The sequence below is a fragment of the Salminus brasiliensis genome, chromosome 21 (genome assembly GCF_030463535.1).
Source record: "Salminus brasiliensis chromosome 21, fSalBra1.hap2, whole genome shotgun sequence".
Lineage (NCBI taxonomy): Eukaryota > Metazoa > Chordata > Actinopteri > Characiformes > Bryconidae > Salminus > Salminus brasiliensis.
In genome coordinates this window covers 26,965,235-26,984,487 of record NC_132898.1, presented here as the reverse complement: position 1 = coordinate 26,984,487, position 19,253 = coordinate 26,965,235, and the positions used below count along the sequence as shown (strand labels likewise).

The window sequence follows — 19,253 nt, the reverse complement described above, 5'->3', positions numbered from 1 at the left end:
CATCCCCGCTAACTCTCCAGCGCTCCATCTTGCTGACAGCGTAATTCTCACTATGGAAGCCAGCGAGTGCACCTTCACCAGATCCCTCCCTCACACACGCTACTAAACACTGTAGCTGCTGCCCATCACTCACACATTCCCACATCTACGCCGCACTGCGCTCTACAGGCTGGAGTTTCTGTGCAATTATGTGGAACGCCCCTGCATGAGAAACTGATCGGACGGAATTAGAAGCATATTGCATATTTCTGGAGCGACCATCTGCCGGCCGTTAAGACAGTCCACCAGTTTACTTCAAAAACATCTCACATGTCTTGATTACACTCTTAAAGCCCCTGGGGACCTGAAGCTGAGCTTTCTTTCTAATGAAGGGAATCTGGCTCCTCAGGGCCCCTCAGTGCACAAATGAACAAAGCATGTCTTATGAGGATCTTCCCAAACTCAGATAAACATCTGCTGTATCGCTCTCCTCTACCTGTAGAATGGGCGGCCCAAAAAGTGGGTCAGGTTTACGTCAGCATACCCCTGACAATCAATCAAACAGCTAACATTGCTCTGCCCTGTCCTGGAGTCTTCGAGCAACCTGGCGAGCCATCCCGGTCACTGTGTGTCTTTGCTCTGTCGGAGGTTTGGTACAGCTTGGCTAGTCCCTGTAGAGATGCACTGCCAATAGAATAGGACTCTCTGGAGCAGACACACATCCACTGACTGGTGCCTTAAAAGTTTAAGGTCTGAGGAAGTTTTATAAAGGAACCTTCAAAAGACCCTTTTCTAGAAAACGTTCCTGGAAGGTTCCTCAAAGCACCTTAAGAGGTTTCTCCACAGTTTGAATTTGAAGAACCTTCAAATGGACTAATGGAAAGGCTCCAGAATGACTTGGTATAAAAAGATAGATAGAGAGACTGACATCACTGACCCTGTCCCTACCAGAGATGTACTCCAGTGTGTGTGTGTGTGTGTGTGTGTGTGTAGCTCCACTGCTGTATTTTCTCTCAGATAGACCTGGTGTGTTTTCCTATTTATGCCATGTCTGCCTCTAATCAGCTGTTCCAGTGTAACACACACACTGATACACACACACACACACACACACACTGATACACACACACACATTCACTATATTGTACGGGATGATAGCAGCAGCATCCTGGGAATGCTCTTTAATAAAAACACACTCCAGCTCAGCCAACAGGCAGAGTGACTGAAACCATCTCTCTCTCTCTCTCTCTCTCTCGCTCTCTCTGTGTCTCTCTACCTCCTCTCTCTCTCGCTCTGTCTCTCTACCTTCTGTCTTTCTTTCTCTTTTTACCTCTACTCTCTCTACCTCCCCTCTCTCTCTTGCTCTGTGTCTCTCTACCACCTCTCTCTCTCTCTCTCTCTCTCTCTCTCTCTCTTTCTTTCTCTCTCAATCTCTTTCTTTTTCTCTCTCTCTCGCTCGCTCTCTGTGTCTCTCTCTACCTCCTCTCTCTCTCGCTCTTTCTCTCTCTCTCTACCTCCTCTCTCTCGCTCTTTCTTTCTCTCTCAGTCTCTTTCTTTTTCTCTCTCTCTCGCTCGCTCTCTGTGTCTCTCTCTACCACCTCTCTCTCTCGCTCTTTCTTTCTCTCTCTCTCTCTCTCATCATTATTAAATACAGGGCTATCTCTCTTATTAACAGCTGTGTAAGGAAGGGAGGCTTTGTTTCCACAGGATATTTTCTAATGCTTTCAGCCTGCATATCCCTAACACACACACACACACACACACACACACACACACACACTCATATCCATGCTCAGACTGCAGAAATGCTCAGGGCACTCATAGTGCAAAGGCTCGGTAGTAGTACTCTTCAGAGCTCATGGAGATTTATAGCAAAAACACCGTTTACACAGATGAGCCAAAACATTATGACTACTGACAGATGACGTGAATGTTGATGATTCTTTTGTTTCTCATAGTCTGTGTGTTGAATGTGAGAGAAAAGGTCACATTGTTGTGGCCAGAACACTGGGTTGGAGCATCTCCTGGAAGGCAAGGCCTGTCTGGGCTCCTGGTCAGTAGTGGACAAGGACCTACAGGCTGTCCTCAGGCTGTCAGAAGAGCAACTGCAGCAAAAGCCAGAGACGTGTTCAATGGTGGACAACACACAGTGCATCCCACGCAGCTGTATGGGGGCTGTGTAGCTGCAGACCAGTCAGAGTGTCCATGCTAACTCCTGTCCACCATCAAAACCACCTATGGTGAAAACATGAGTGTAGGAACTGGACCTTGGAGTAATGGAAGAAGGTCACCTAGTCCAATGAGACCACCATAGGACCACCCTGGACCAATGACACTGATAAGCTAAGGCTGATGAGAGAAAGAATTAGGACTGACCTAAGAGCTCTTGAAAGAGGTGGTCTTCAGGAGGTGTTTGAGGACAGCGAGCGACTCCACAAGGAAGTTCTTCCACCTCCTTGGTGCCAGGACAGAGAGCAGTCTAGACAAGCCACCACAATAAATCTGAACTCGTCCACTGCTTTGTTATCCGTGGTTGGGACTGGCTATCCCACTTCAAAGCCAACACATCCTACGTTCTGGGATCTGGACCCAGAGTATTGGACATTCCAAGCTAAAGTCTACTGCTGAACCACACGCCTCAATCACTTTATTACCTACAGTGCTGGCCAACGACACATGCAACACCCTGGGTCAATACACAGGGACCCCCAGGCATGACCTTTGACATCTAATTCAATTAGCAATGCCCATCGAAGAAGAGCAGAGGAAACACTACGTCCTTATTGCCACTCTGAGTTTGTGGAAGAGGACCTGCTGGTAGAACTTCAGGTGTGTTTGGGACTCTCCAGAGATATTTACAAGCATATTGGAGAACAGTTGGCTCATAGCTTTGTGCAGGTAATCCTTTTGATTAATAGAACATCCAGTCTCCAGATATATAAACACATTTCTCTGTCATAAAGAGCTTGTAGGTCAGAAAGATGGAGCCTCTGAAGGAACATTTTTGCATGTGCAACAGATATTTTTAATTGAGTGCTGGATAAATTAATCACCTAATGCTACCTGGTGCTCAGTTTTTACTGCCAACTGCCATTGTCACAAAGCAGCTTTAGAGAACTATCTAGTGCTCACTTAATACTATCTGGTGCTCACCCAATACTATTTGGTGCTCATCTAATAGTATCTGAAGCTCAACTAGTACACTTTAGTGCACACCTAATCCTATCTGGTGCTCACCTGTTATTATCTGGTGCTAATCTTATATGATGCACACTGAATAGTATCTAGTGCCCACCTAATCTTATATGATGCGCACTGAATAGTATCTAGTATTCACCTGATAGTATCTTGTGCTCATCTAATATGATATAATGCAAACTAAATAGCATCTGGTGCTCACCTAATAATATCTAGCACTGACCTAACACTATCTGGTGCTCTCCTAATAGTATCTAATGACATTGCTATAGGTACAAAGGCAGGTTGAGCTCCATGAAAAAAAATACATGAACTAGTACACTTTAGCGCACACCTAATCCTATCTGGTGCTCACCTGTTATTATCTGGTGCTTGCCTAATACCATATGGTGCTCACCTAATCTTATATGATGCACACTAAATAGTATCTAGTGCTCACCTAATATTATATGATGCACACTGAATAGTATCTAGTGATCACCTGATCTTATATGATGTGCACTGAATAGTATCTAGTGCTCACCTAATATTATATGATGCACACTGAATAGTATCTAGTGATCACCTGATCTTATATGATGTGCACTGAATAGTATCTAGTATTCACCTGATAGTTTCTTGTGCTCACCTAATATGATATAATGCAAACTAAATAGTATCTGGTGCTCACCTTATACTATCTAGCGCTGACCTAATACTATCTGGTGCTCTCCTAATAGTATCTAATGGCATTGCTATAGGTACAAAGGCAGGTTCAGCTCCATGAAAAAAGTACATGAACTTCAGAAAGCCAGCATTTTATGAACTAGTACACTTTAGTGCTCACCTAATCTTGTATGATGCACACTGAATAGTATCTGGTATTCACCTAATAGTATCTTGTGCTCACCTAATATGATATAATGCAAACTAAATAGTATCTGGTGCTCACCTGATTGTATCTAATGACATTGTTATAGGTACAAAGGCAGGTTGAGCTCCATGAAAAAAATACATGAACAGTACACTTTAGTGCACACCTAATCCTATCTGGTGCTCACCTGTTATTATCTGGTGCTCACCTGTTATTATCTGGTGCTCACCTAATCTTATATGATGCACACTGAATAGTATCTAGTGCTCACCTAATCTTATATGATGCACACTGAATAGTATCTAGTGCTCACCTAATCTTATATGATGCACACTGAATAGTATTTTGTGATCACCTAATCTTATATGATGCACACTGAATAGTATCTAGTGCTCACCTAATCTTATATGATGCACACTGAATAGTATTTAGTGATCACCTAATCTTATATGATGCACACTGAATAGTATCTGGTGTTCACCTGATAGTATATTGTGCTCACCTAATATGATATAATGCAAACTAAATAGTATCTGGTGCTCGCCTGATAGTATATTGTGCTCACCTAATATGATATAATGCAAACTAAATAGTATCTGGTATTCACCTGATAGTATATTGTGCTCACCTAATATGATATAATGTAAACTAAATAGTATCTGGTGCTCGCCTGATAGTATATTGTGCTCACCTAATATGATATAATGCAAACTAAATAGTATCTGGTGCTCGCCTGATAGTATATTGTGCTCACCTAATATGATATAATGCAAACTAAATAGTATCTGGTGTTCACCTTATACTATCTAGTGCTGACCTAACACTATCTGGTGCTCTCCTAATAGTCTAATCTAATGACATTACTATAGGTACAAAGGCAGGTTGAGCTCCATGAAAAAAATACATGAACTTCAGAAAGCCAGCATTTTACGTAAAGATAAATTGCTTAAGTTTAAATCAGTTTATTTAATTGCTTAGGAAAAAATGAGGCAATTGATTTATTCAACTTATTTATTTGTTTATTTGTTTATTTATTCATTGGTGAACTATTCCTTACTGTAGTGCCTCAGCGCTGTATTAAAAAAAAGCCTGTCCTCAGATGTATACTTAACCTAGATATGCATTCATAATCTCCAGTTTAGCTCACTGGAGAATATCACTGGCTTTTACAGCACACGGAGAGGAAGTCTCTGGACAGTTCTGGAATGAGCCCCTTGACTGAGCTTGGAGGTCAAAGGTGAAGGAGGCCGCCCCTATTATCTAGTCACAGAAGAGCTCATTTTAACATCTCTGATGTGTGATAACCCAGGGTTGTATTTTTCAGCCTCCACAGATAAAGCCTGGGATCAGGCTTGTGTGTCTTTTGATACCTGAATGTTCCGGATTGACCGGACTGGGCTGATCCCAGATCAGTAACTTTAAGTGCTTTAAAATTGATGTGTTTTTAAACATGTAGGGTCAGTCAGTTTCCTGCAGTGTAACTTCCCTGTGTTTCCTCTGGTCCAATAAAAATGACAGCGTGTAGATTTGCTGGTCCAGTTCTGGGGACTGCTGTCCGGCTCAGTTCCTCGCAATTTACCTCCGAGGGTAATTATCCTGGCCTTCATGATTTGAAACAGGTGTGCTGGAGGAGGAAAATATGGACGGGTTCAGCAAAGCGAACACCCAGGAAAAAAGGCAAGGCCAAAAATGATGTCCGTGTAAGCATCTGAAAGGGAAACTCCACCACACTTTTAAAATTTTTGCATAAATGAATGGAGTTTTAGAGAAATCAGATACAGCAGTGCTGCTGCTGGAGTGTTTAAACACCTCAGTGTCACTGCAGGACTAAGAACAGTCCACCAACCAGAAATACAGCTTACAGCGTCCTGTGGGCAGCCTCCTGTGGGCACTGATGAAGGACTACAGGATGACCAACACAAACTGTACAGCAACAGATTCAGAGCTTCTGTCTCTGACTTTACCTTTATCTACAAGGTGGAGCAGCTAGGTAGGAGTGTCTAATAGAGTGGACAGTGAGTGGACAGACAGTGTTTAAGCACTCCAACAGCACTGCTGTTTCTGATCTACTCAAACCAGCAGTGCAACACACACCACCAACACGCTACCACCACCATGTCAGTGTCAGTGCAAGTGCTGAGAATAACCCTTCACCCATACCCATACCAGTACCTACCTCCTCTGCGGTGGGCCTTTGGGGTCATTTCCACTCAAGGCATTTATCAGACGCTCTTCTCCAGAGTGACTTACAAAAGTGCTTCACTGTTTACCAAAAGATCCCTCTAAACTACTAAATATGTAAAATAAGTCAGTATGGAGACCACAGTACTCTGCACTACACTTCACCCAAGTACTCTCGGAAGAGGAGGGTCTTCAGTCTGAGTTTGAAGACAGCCTACAACCTGGGACTGAAAAAAGCGGATGGTGCGTCAACAAGCCGGGCCGTACCTGAAGCTGGACGGGCTCTTGGTATTGATCGGCTTTTGACCATTAACATCAAGTACGGAGGGGCTGGTCCATTCTTGGCTTTGTAGGCCAGCATCAGGGGTTTCAATCTGATTTGCACAACAGCTACAGGAAGCCAGTGAAGGGAACACAGCAGTGGAGATACATGACTAAAGACAAGAATCCTAGGTCTATTAATTAATATTAGGTCTAATAATATTAAATATTGAAGAAACACAAATTTGTTTGATTTTTTTCATTGGATGTCAACAATGACGTCAATAAACCCAATATATTTAAACAATATTAATCAGCCTGCAGCAGTTTAGCCCTGCCCACACACTGAGGTGTTCCCTGAACTGCCTTTGGATGAGGCACAATACAGGGCAGCCAATAAGAACCGGGGCAAATTACACTGCAGTCTTAAAGGCACTGTCCACTTAATGGCCATTTAACAATGTAGTACTATTTAGTACTGGGGTCATCTCTGGTGACTTGCTATTCATGAATATGATCAGTGAATATCAATACCGATATATGAGACTCAAGTCCACTGTTGAGACTCTAGTCTATTGAGACTTCGGGGACAAACCCTGAGAGCAGTCCGAACAGTGCAGCAGGCCAGTGCTAGAGGAGTGACCTCAGCATGGTGTGTTATGATCGTCTGTTTCTCAGAAGAAATACGAGTGTGACGCAGCCTTTTTTTCTGGAGATTCCAGCTCTCCTTATCCCCTCCCTCCCATCCCATCCCATCCCGTCCCATCTCCCCCCTCCAAGCTCCCCCTCCCCAATCTATCTCTTCTCACCAACTCTCCTGAACCATCAACGCACTCGGAGACTGCAGACGTCACCATGGCTGTGGAAGAACACACAGCACAGCTGCGTCACCGAGCCACAAGCCAACCAGAACACACACACACACACACACACACACACACACACACACTCCCTCAGTAGCTCTTACGCACAGTGAGGAATTGAACACACTTTACCGTAGCCTGTGTAATGTCAGACTGGAGACTCTGTTTTTAGCTGAGGGTACTGTGTGCATGGCCAGGAAGCCAGTACACACACATATACACACACTATTTACATTACAGTAAATAAAGCTGGGCATTTCCGTCTCAGAAAAGTGCAGAATAAACGTTTATTAAAAATTAACTTGTAATATTAGTAAGTTTTATGTAAAAAAAAAAAAACATTATAATTAATACATAGTAAGAATGTTTGTATGTAAAAACATATTATATATAAAATTACAATGAACAAAATCAGCTAGTGCATTATATACAACATATACAGGAACCTAGTATAAATAATTTGAAATAAAATATCAAATAAATATATACTATAAACAATGCATAAATATCATTATAATTAATACATAGTTCATTAGTAAATTATACACACAGTATGGTAAACTGTTACAACTTAAACCACAAAAATTTACATAATATATAATATTTATTAAATATAAAATATTATATATATATATATATATATATATATATATATATATATATATAACTGTATACATAATAACTGTAGGAACTTAAACAATATAGATACAAATCAAATAAAAATAGATTGAAATAAAATAGAAATGTATACAAGCAAATAAAAAGTGACTGATGAATTAATGAGTAATTGATTAATTAGAACATTTTATACAGCCTATAACACAATAACACAACCTACAATACAATTATTTAAACAATATAAAATAAATATTCACAAATCAATCAAATGTTATATTTAATAAAGTTAAATTAGACATTATTTAGTAATAAAAACACAATAAAAGAAACAAAAACAATAAACAATAAATATTTACATAATAATTACATATATATACATAAATAATGTTTTGATTTTATTAAATAAATAAATAAAAAACACATCAAAAGAATGAAATCAAAAATCAAAACCTAAAGAAGAAAAACAAGGCACACATTTCCCAGAATAATCCCGTCAATCTAATCCAATGAAAACATTAGTTCGCAGTGTTGTGATTAACCCCCCTGAGACTGCGCAGTGCGCTATAGGAGATGTAGTGTATTTGTGTTTGACTGTGTGAACCATGTCATTTTGCCCTCCACAGCAGGCGTTCCAAACGATCTCCGTCCCAAGAGGTGACGCCACTGGCCTTTGTCCCACAAGCCTACTGAGCATGCTCAGTGTGCTTTTCCCACAGAACTAGACCACTTTGGCACTCGTACTACTCACACTGGTATTTACTTTCCCTCCCTTCCTCTCTCTCTCTCTCTCTAGTACACACCGTAAGAGTATTTGTGCTCCCGTCACTTCCTGTCCCGACACTCCCACCCGGCCCAGCTACGATCATTCAGCTCCGGACATCCCGTAAGCACTTTCTCCATGTTTCAGCCCACGTCCCGCCCCCCTAGGGGGGTTGCTCAACACGTCCACTAACATGATATGAACGCCCGGTGTTCCAGGGTGGCTACCACGCCTTCCATTCACCAACAGGCCACTCCCTGGAGGATGCAAGTCCACTCACACGGTCACTCAGGCGGAGGTAGTGCTACTCACCTCCTTACCGTAACAGAGCTGACTAGTTAACCCCTCAACCTGCAGGCTTATAATTCACATAAATGTGGCAAACAAAAGGGTTCTATTTAGTATTCAAAGGGTTCTTAGAACCTTATTTCCAGTTCTCATGGTTCTGTGCTTAACAATCAGCTTTACGAAAGAAGCCGTAAAAAAAGCCTTTCAAAAGGTGTAGAGACCTGTCAATGGATGGTTCTTTAAGGTTTAAGAACCAGGTTAAAGGTCAAATTATTTGAAATAAAATATAAAATAAATATATACTATAAACAATGCATAAACATAATTATAATTAATACATAGTTCATTAGTAAATTATACACACAGTAAGGTAGAATGTTACAACTTAAACTACAATAGAAATATTTACATAATATATAACTAAACAATATAAATATTTTAAATATAATAAATATATACATATTTAAGGAATATAAATATAAACAAATAAATAAACAAATAAATAAATGTAATACATTTAAATACTGTTACTTCATATAATTCATGAATAATTAATTATATATAAACTGTAAAAGAACTTACTAAAACAATATAGATACAAGGAAAATAACAATAGATAAAATATAAAATAGAAATGTATACAAGCAAATAAAAATATTATTATACAGTCTATAAGAACACAAACTACAATACAATTAATTAAACAATTGGTTTATTAGAGAACTTTTTTTCTTAAGGGGTTCTTCAATTTGAAACTGTGGAGGAACCCGTAAGGTGCTTTGAGGAACATTCAAGGAACTTAAACTTTCTTCTAAAAAACATTTCTTGAAGGTTCCTCAGAGTTTTGCAGAATTCCTAAGAGACCAAAAGGGTATCGTTTTGTTTTGACCCAAAGAACCCCAGTACCCAGTTTTCAGTACTATCCAGAACCCTTCATGAAAGTTCAGAATGGAAGCCAGGACCTGAAGATGTGTCCCGCAGAGTTTTAGGGGTTAAGGTAGGCCGTGGAGTGGAGGAGTAGAAGCACGCCTGGAGATGAATTAGTGGAAGGAAGCCGCTGCAGACGGAGGAGGACGAGTAGGGAAGGGTCCAGAAGAAAGACACACAGCCTGGCCAAATGTGTCACACACCTCAGGAACAAAGAGGCCGAGTTTTGCTACGTGACCCTGAGGTGTCAAACGAATATGGCGGATATGACCAAACGCTTGCATGACTATCGATGAACAAATAAGGTCAAGGTCAGGCCGGGTAAGCCTCACTGAGCCTTCTCGAAAGTACCTATTGTCTGTGACATCAAGCGGGGGTGGAATTACAGTCAAATAGGGGCAGCAATCTGGAATATTAGCGCTTTAAAAATGTCAGAAACCAAACAAACCTTCTCAGCTACCCAGCGATTAGCCTCCCCATGACATTTCTAATGCACCTGAACATTACTGGCTGTTATTGATTAAACTTAAACTTGGAGCTTCTGGACGTTCTTTAGTTTTGAAACTGAGGAGGAACCTCTTAAGCTGCTTTAAGGTACCTTTTTCTTCTAAAAACCTTTTCTTGAGGTCCAGATACTCTCCCAGCGCCAAGAGAACGAGCTCTAATGAGTGGGTTGGGTAATTGGCTGTCTACGGGTGAAAAAATTGGGTAAATCAGTAATCAGCTGATTAGTAGGATCAGGGGTGTTGGGAGAAGGGAAAACACTAAAAGGTGCAGGACATTTCTTATAAATGCATTCAGCCACTTAACACAGCTTGTCTAGTCCCTGTAGGGAAATCCTGCCAATGCCAGGCTTGGGCCAGAGTGGGGTATAAAGCCCCCCCCTCCCCTAGCATTGAGCTGTGGGGCAGTGGAACTGTGTTCTCTGGAATGATGGATGGTTCTCCATCCAATACTTTTGGGACGGGTTGCGGAGTTAAGGGACGAGGTGGAGTGGTGATCATTCACCATGCTGACCTCACTAACGCTGCTCTTGTCACTGAATGCAATCAAATCCTCACAGCAATGCTCCTCTAGATCTAGTAGAAAGCCTTCCTCCCTGGACAGTAAAGACAGTTACTCCAACAAAAGCTGGAAAAACTTTTCTCTTTTTTTCTCTTTTCCTTGATTTCGGAAGATACAATGAATAAGCAGGTGTCCCAATACTTTTGTCCATAATGTATACCGTATTTTTATGTATGGAAGGACTTAGTAGGGTCTCTATCCTTACTTTACACTCTGCCTGGCTTATGTGTAACGCTTCTTCGACATTATAGACACTGTCTAGACTGTCCACTGACCTATCTATCCCTCCCAATTTAGGCCTCTGTATATGGGACGTATATTTCCAAGCTCTGGACGCCATTTAAAACCGAGGAGAACTCCGATAAGAAATAAGATGGATTGAGGGCTCAGCTTTAGATCCTTATTTTACCCAGCTCTGTAGTAGAGGCTGTCTGTATTCAGTCTGGTCGTCCGTGTCAGTTATGGGCCTTTGGGTTTGCTGTGGTAGATAAGAACTGGCTGAGTGACCAAGTCCGATAAGTCCCATTCATTATAAAGCCTGTGGAGGTCTGTGTGGATGACCAGTGCACTGCCCTGAAGGCTGACGAAGGCTGAGCGAGGTGATGTTTCACCAAAAAGTCTTTGCTTGTCAGCACTTTTATGACAATATCCAGAAGTGTGGTTTTATTCTGAACTTGGATGGTAAATTGTGTCTCTTATCTCGCCTAGAGTTTCTTTGGCTAAGGCATCAGTGCTAAAACTGATTGGAGAGCAATTCATCAAGCTTTCACTGAGGCTGATTAATCGTCTCTCGGTAGACCACAGAGAGCAGAGTGGATACACGCTTTGCAGTACGATCAGTACTACAGCAGCTGAATGATAAACAGGAGGAATAGATCCAGCCCAACACACTAAGATCCTGCAGATAGATGGCAGCCTTCACCCCATTCTCCTTTGCAGAGGTTCCTTCACGCCTGAGCTCAGAAACTCAGGCAGATGTTTTCCTTCCTAGCCAAGCTTGAAGGCAATCAAGACAAGCAGTTACTTTTGGGCTCCATCCAAAGAGGTCAAGCTCCTAGATGATCACTCCTAGATGAAGCCAATAACATTCATTCTCCCATGTTCCCAAAAACAGCCCATGTTCTGGGATGTGCTTTCTATGGACAAAAGTATTGGGACACCTGCTCATTCATGGTTTCTCTTGAAATCAAGGGTATTAAAAAAGTTCATTCTTTTTATACTTTGTCGGAGGAACTGTCTCTACTGTCCAAGGAAGGTGTTCTACTAGATTTTGGAACATTGCTGTATGAACTTTTGGCTTTGATTGCATTCAGTGACAAGAGACATGTTAATGAGGTCAGTTACTGACTACAGCCCCCCAGACTGTATCTGTTATGGCATAGTTTACCCTATATACTGTATCATTGTGAACAGGACCACCATAGGACCAGTGCTAACAGCTAAACCAGTGCTACAGGGGTAATTTTAGCCCTCTGGTGGTAATAATGAAACTGAAAATAGGTGATTGCTGCCTCCTTTGGTGAAAAGTATGAAATTCTTCACATCTATAAATCAACACAGTTAGGCCTCTGCCCAAACATGCACATTATTAAACTAGCCGGTGATGGAAAAGGCCTCTCATAAGGCCAGCAACACCTAAAAAGTAAAGGTAAACCATTTTTCATGTAAATTTCTAGTTGACATGAAAGCTGAAAGAATCCCAAGTGGTATTTTCAGTCCTGCATGGTCATTGGCTGACTGTCTTCATGACCTTAGCAACTCAAACTCTCAAACCTCATCTGAATAATTTGAGAGAGAGCAAAAATGGTACAAGACCAGCAGACAGTGCAGCTTCACCCAGCACACCAAACATCTGTGCTCCACTCACACGCAGCGCCCCGAGCTCAGGAAGTTTTCCGATCCGCATGCTGTCGAGCGTGGGTCTGCTTCTCTTTGTCTGCCCGGGCAAAAGAGCTTTGTCTTGCTACAACAAAAAAGCCAAACATTCGAAAGGAAAATCTCAAGGCGGGGAGAAAAAATGATAAAAAATTGGAGGATTGTTCTGGGCTGGGCAGAAGCCAATCGATCCGGAGAAAACAAAGCTGAGAGGTTTAGCATTGTTGGGTCTGAACATAATCCTCCCAAATAAAGACCTTTCCCACAATGCTCTTCTCCGATCTGTTGCATATTCACACAAACACTGCTCAGAATTGAAGTTTTTTTTGGAGTTTTATAACTGCTCACGTCTTCTAAATAAAGTATAGGTATATATTTAACACTGGTATAAGGGGAAATTGTGGAATTGTGGCTTTACTGGTGGAATTCTGTACGATTAGAGCTGTAAAAAATTCCAAGAATTCCAAAACCAATCACTACTGGTAACATCTGCCATGATTGAAGTATCACCAATTTTTTTAGCTGTAATGCGTACAATGGTACGCTGCACGGGCATGTTTATTACAAAATGATTTGGGCTTTGCTTTGAAATATTGGAGTGACCCTGTGTGTATCAAAGGCTGTAGCTTTGCTCCTTTACTGGCTTTACTGGTGGAATTCTGTACGATTAGAGCTGTAAAGAATTCCAAGAATTCCAAAACAGATAGCTGCATGTAACTTCTGCCATGATTGAAGTATTCTTCAAAGCCCAGTTCAAAGCACATATTCTACAAAAACGTATCGCCGGTTGCTAGCTGTAATGCAAACCTCTGGTACATCGAGAAATTCTGGAATTCTGGAATTCTGGAATTCGTGCCAGATGACACAATGGAATGTTTATCACAAAATGATTTAGGCTTTACTGGGGGATGTTTTTGAACTGTTGGAGAGACTCTGTTTGTAGGCTGTAGCATTGCTCCTTTACTGGCTTTACTGGTGGAATTCTGTACAATTAGAGCTGTAAAGAATTCCAAGAATTCCAAAACAGATAGCTGCATGTAACTTCTGCCATGATTGAAGTATTCTGAATGATTGAAGCACAGCCCAAAGCACATATACTATAAAAGTATCAGCGATTATTAGCTGTAATGCAAACCTCTGGTACAAAGAGAAACTCTGGAATTCTGGAAGCAGGACTTTGCTGGGAGACTTATTTGAACTGGCTTTACTGGTGAAATTCTGTACGATTACAGCTGTAAAGAATTCCAAGAATTCCAAAACAGATAGCAACAGGTGACTTCTGCCACGATTGAAGTATTCTTTAAAGCCAGGAACAGAGTAGAGGGTTACATGAGTGAAGCTTAGTGACCTTGGTGAAGTTGTACTGTATGGTCCGGTAAAATCATCTGTGATGAAGTAAAGAGTTTGTGCTCATTTCAGTTCATCAGGGCTAAGAGCTGTGAGATTAGTGGACATATCACTGTAATAAAATGAGTCGCCTCTTAATCGCTTCGTAGGAGCACTTTAGTCCGAACGTAAGGTGAGGTGCTCAGGTTCAGGTGGAGCAGGTCGCTTCACTGGACTGCCTCAGTACATAAATCTACTTCTGGCCAGAAGAGAAGGAGCTTTGAGAGCGTGGCTGAGTACAGGAGCTGAGCCCCAAAAAAGCAGTGTCTGTGTCAAATGTTTGGGGACACCTTGCATTTTTTGGAAAATTTTTCTAGCCATCGCACCTCAGTGACCAGGGGAGCAATTGGGGGCTGAGTGCCTTGCTCAAGGGCACCTCATCCATGACTGTTAAAGGTGATGACAGTGCTCTTCCTTCACTCCCCTCACTCCCAACTCCTGCCAGTCCAGGAGTTCAAACCCGCAACCTTCTGGAGCCAAACCCACTTCCCTCAAAGAAGGTTTCATTACCATAAACCATTTCCTAGCAATACGCAGGTTCCAATACGCAGGTTAGGCGTGTTGAATCAGGTGTGTTTGAGTACGGTACAGAACTCTGGCCCTCCAAGACTGGAGTTTGAGACCCCAGGCCTAAGTAATGGGTTTTCTTTTCCAAACTGCTGTTCCCTGGTATGGACCATGCCCTGAAAGCTGTTATGAGGAGGACAAGTCAGAAGACCACTGAGATGGAGTTTGGGGCGACTTCAAGGTGGGAGCGTGGGAGGCCAAGCCCCTCTGTGGTTCAGAAAATATTTTGGGCTTGGAGTCCAGGTCTGCTTTCTTGTAGTCAGCACGTGAGCCCAGACCCTTGCAGTGGTGTGGTGAGGGATGGAAGAAAGGAAGGAGACCGGGTGGAGGTGGGTGTGACGTTCTTCGTCATGAGGTGAAGTGAGAAGTGGAGACTGTATAGGGCAAAGGAGGAGGATTAAGGGCGTCATGACCCTTTTTTGACCCTTTGGCCCAAAAGTGGTTTAACACCTGTATTTTCTGGCCATTGTTTTTTTTACACTAATGGATGGTGGGTTTCTTTAATCATAGAAAATTGGATTAATTACTGAGGCAATTAAAGTCAATATCAGGGACCAGGATATTACAAGGATATCTTGCACACCAGTGTGTTCCGGCTCTGGGTGGGGCCCATAAATTGTATTTCACCGGGATGCGTGCATGCCATGAACTTCCCGCTGAACAGGACGTGATGACCACAGTGTGAGTCGCCAACAGCTCCTTCATTTCTACATACTGCATTGAATATCGGGGAGCTCTGAGCAACATCCTGCTTGGAGGCCTACTAGCCAGGATCATTATATAATCGTATTTTAATATTTCATTTGTTTTGCTAAGAGAAACCTGGTGGGGCCATCTGCTGGTTCAAGGTCCCTAAGCCCCTAAGCCTCTGCTTATACCAAGAAATCCCACCAATTTAAACGGACCTCCGTGTGTGTGTGTGTGTGTGTGTAATGCTGTGTGTCACCAGCAGAGGGCCCAACGGCTTTACCCAGAGCACCAGGCCAAACACACATTCACTCCACGCAGCCAGACTGAAAAGACTGAATCTCATTCAAACCCAGAGCAGACGGTATGATCTCCAAGGCCTCTGATCAGCCGTTAAAAGAGGGTTGCTGTTTATCCATGTTTGTTTTGAAGCAAATCGGTTCATTAGTCCATCATTGTGCCTAAACGATTGTTGTTTTTGAACAACACCAAAAAGTTGACTCTGGACCATCTTTCATCTTATGCTTTGGTTAGTCTGGACATTGTTTTGGACTGGCAGACCGAGACAGACATAATATTGATGAAACTCCTATATTTTCCCTCCTTTTTTGGGTTGAAACCCTGTAACTACAACCCTCCACAGGGTGGCGCCTGTGTTGCAATGCCTTGGCTATAGTGAATGTTTTTCTTTTTTTCTTCTTCTTCTTCTGGTCACAGAATCTCATTTAACTTCCAAGCCTAAAGTCGCAGTCAGGGATTTCAGAAGGACAGAGCCCTTCTGAATTTCCAAGGTGTCTCTGAAGGCAAGATGAAACAATCAATAGCCCAGCCTGGGGACGCCTGAAGGCTCCGGGGTGCTGTTTTGCATTGCTTGTTACCAGTCAAATAAAAATCTCACCATTTGGATCACAAGAGAAAAAAACGATTGCCTAGTCTAATCAATAACGGTGAAGACTCATTATATGCTAGGTCTAAGCAGCTAGATGATGCTCCTAAACCTAGACTTTACTGTTATAGGAACAGGTACCACCCACCTTGCTTTTGCAGATACCCTCTTGAAGAGTTGTAGCGCAGAGATGACTTATCCTGTTCCTGAAGATCTACCATCCTGGCTCTAATATTCTGGGTCTAAAGGCCTTCATTACCTGTGTCAGGTGTGTTAGATTAGGGTTGGAGGTCAACTCTGCAGGGTGGTAGAGCCCCAGGACGAAGGTTGGAGATAGTGGCAGAACAGAACAAGAGGTTAATCTTATTGAGATGCGTCTGTAAATCGACAGGATATCTTAAGATTCAGTCCAGGCCAAACCCTAAAGTCTATGCAGAACCACTGGTCTTCAGGGACTGTGCTAAATTTTATTCAAAGCCTCTAGGAGCACTGATTTGTTCAGCCTAATAGGAAGAGACAGCTAGCTCCTAAGCCTACATGACCCGATGACTGTACTGATATGTATGCCAGAGCACTGGGGTGGATTAGCATTAACGTGGCCTCTATCATATTCTGCTGACCAATCACTTATGCTAATCTGCGCTTTCCCCATCTCGACAGACTCACTGGCAAGAGAGAGGATCCACAGGACGGCTGGAGTGCCCCAACAGCAGCAGCCATGAATGGAACAGAGGGTCCAGACTTTTTTGTGCCCATGTCCAATGCGACGGGAGTGGTGAGGAGCCCCTACGACTACCCGCAATACTACCTGGCGGAACCATGGGTGTTCAACGCGATCGCGGCCTACATGTTCTTCCTCATCATCACAGGCTTCCCCATCAATGCGCTCACACTCCACATCACTATCAAACACCAGAAGCTGAGGACTCCACTCAACTACATCCTGCTGAATCTGGCCACGGCCAACCTTTTCATGGTGGTGGGTGGCTTTACCACCACCATGTACACGGCCCTGCATGGCTACTTTGTCTTTGGCCATGCTGGCTGCAACACAGAAGGATTCTTTGCCACCCTGGGTGGTGAGATCTCGCTCTGGTCGCTGGTGGTCCTGGCGGTGGAAAGGTGGATGGTGGTCTGCAAGCCCCTTAAGAATTTCCGCTTCCGCCAGATCCACGCCTGCCTTGGGGTCGCCTTCTCCTGGATAATGGCCTTCTCTTGCGCCTTGCCGCCTCTCCTGGAATGGTCGCGCTATATCCCAGAAGGCTTGCAGTGCTCTTGCGGAGTCGACTACTACACCCTGAGTCCTGAACTCTACAACGAGTCCTTTGTCATCTACATGTTTGCCGTCCACTTCACCATCCCGCTGAGCGTCATCAGCTTTTGCTACACCTGGCTGCTTTGCACAGTCAAGGCAGCGGCGGCCGCACAGCAGGAGTCCGAGACTACTCAGAGGGCAGAGCGAGAAGTCACCCGTATGGTCATCGTGATGATCGTGGCCTTCCTTGTCTGCTGGCTGCCATACGCAAGCATGGCCTGGTACGTCTTCACACATCACGGAATCACCGTCCGCCCCCTCCTTATGACCATTCCCTCGTTCTTCGCCAAGAGCTCCACGCTCTACAACCCTGTCATCTACGTGTGCATGAACAAGCCATTCCGGGACTGCATGATCCGCACCATGTACGGCGGCGAGAACCCCTTCGAGCAGAAGGACGAGACCACCAGCTCTTCCAAGACGGAGGGCTCCACTGTGTCCTCCAGTTCTGTATCTCCTGAGTAAGCTTCACGTCAAGCACTAAAGCCTGGTTCTGGAGTAGCCCTTTCCTCTACATTTTAGTGGTTTCCCTGTTCTTCGGTTGAAAGGTTGTTGGAGGATTTGATTCGATTTGAAGAGGCAAGAGTTCTGTATTATTTGAACACGGTCAAACCACTCCACTTGCCTGCACTCCACCACAGCTGCCTAAACTTTTCTGTTTATCGTGGATGGAACTACCTTGAGAGGAGAGGAAAGAAATGACCATGACCATCCTCTGAAGTCATTCCTGTTCCTAGAAACATGAGGGAATTGATCCGAGATGGCAGGATAGACCTAAATGGAAATGTTTACTGCTTGTGCTCCAATGAAGATTAGCATTGACAGTTCATTCTTAAAAGTGAAGGTGCTACAAATGGTTCTTTGGGCAATTCCATGAAGTAGGGGTAGGCAATTCTGGTCCTGGAGGGCCAGATTTTATGCTTTTTCCCCTCAAGCACACCTGATTCAACCCACTTGTTAATTACTAGGTTTAGTGGGTCTGTTAGAGCAAGGAAATCAGCAAACTGTGGTGGATCCGGCCCTGTTGCCTACCCCTGCCATTGAGCGGAGGTCTTCAAGTCTGGACCTTGGATCCAGTTTCCATTCATGGGCTTTGTAATCCTTGTACTTCAAGCAAGAACGAAATCCAGGACTGGAAACTGGTTCAAGGTGCAGATTTGAAGACCTGGGCCATAGGAGAACTACTTTTGGTGAGAGATCTTGGGTTACATCAAGTGAAGGTTCTTCAAGCTCAGGGATGGGCAACTGTGGCTTCCCATTATTTCCCATGATTTCCCTGCATTAACAGACCTACCAAACCTGGCAATTAACAGGTGAGTTCAATCAGTTGTGCTTGAGATGGAAAAGCGCTACACACTGTGCAGGAATCTGGCCCTGCAGCACCGGAATTGCCCACCCCTGTTCAATCCTTTAAAAGGTTCTTCACACTTACAGACCACAAAATTGGTTCTTAATGAAACCAGAAGTGGTTCTTCTCTAGAAACCTTTGTAGCGTCTTATTTTTAAAAGTGTAGTATTCAGGTTTTGATGCGAAATTGAAAAAT

At 43.1% G+C, this 19,253-nt stretch overlaps 1 protein-coding gene across 1 annotated transcript; it reads left to right on the top strand.

The window, feature by feature from the left end:
- The first annotated feature begins 16,957 nt into the window (after positions 1–16,957).
- rhol (rhodopsin, like) lies at positions 16,958–18,174 on the top strand. Its single transcript, XM_072666515.1, has 2 exons — positions 16,958–16,973; positions 17,108–18,174. Exons 1-2 carry the CDS (start codon positions 16,958–16,960, stop codon positions 18,172–18,174), a joined length of 1,083 nt encoding a protein of 360 aa, XP_072522616.1.
- Positions 18,175–19,253: the final 1,079 nt, after the last annotated feature.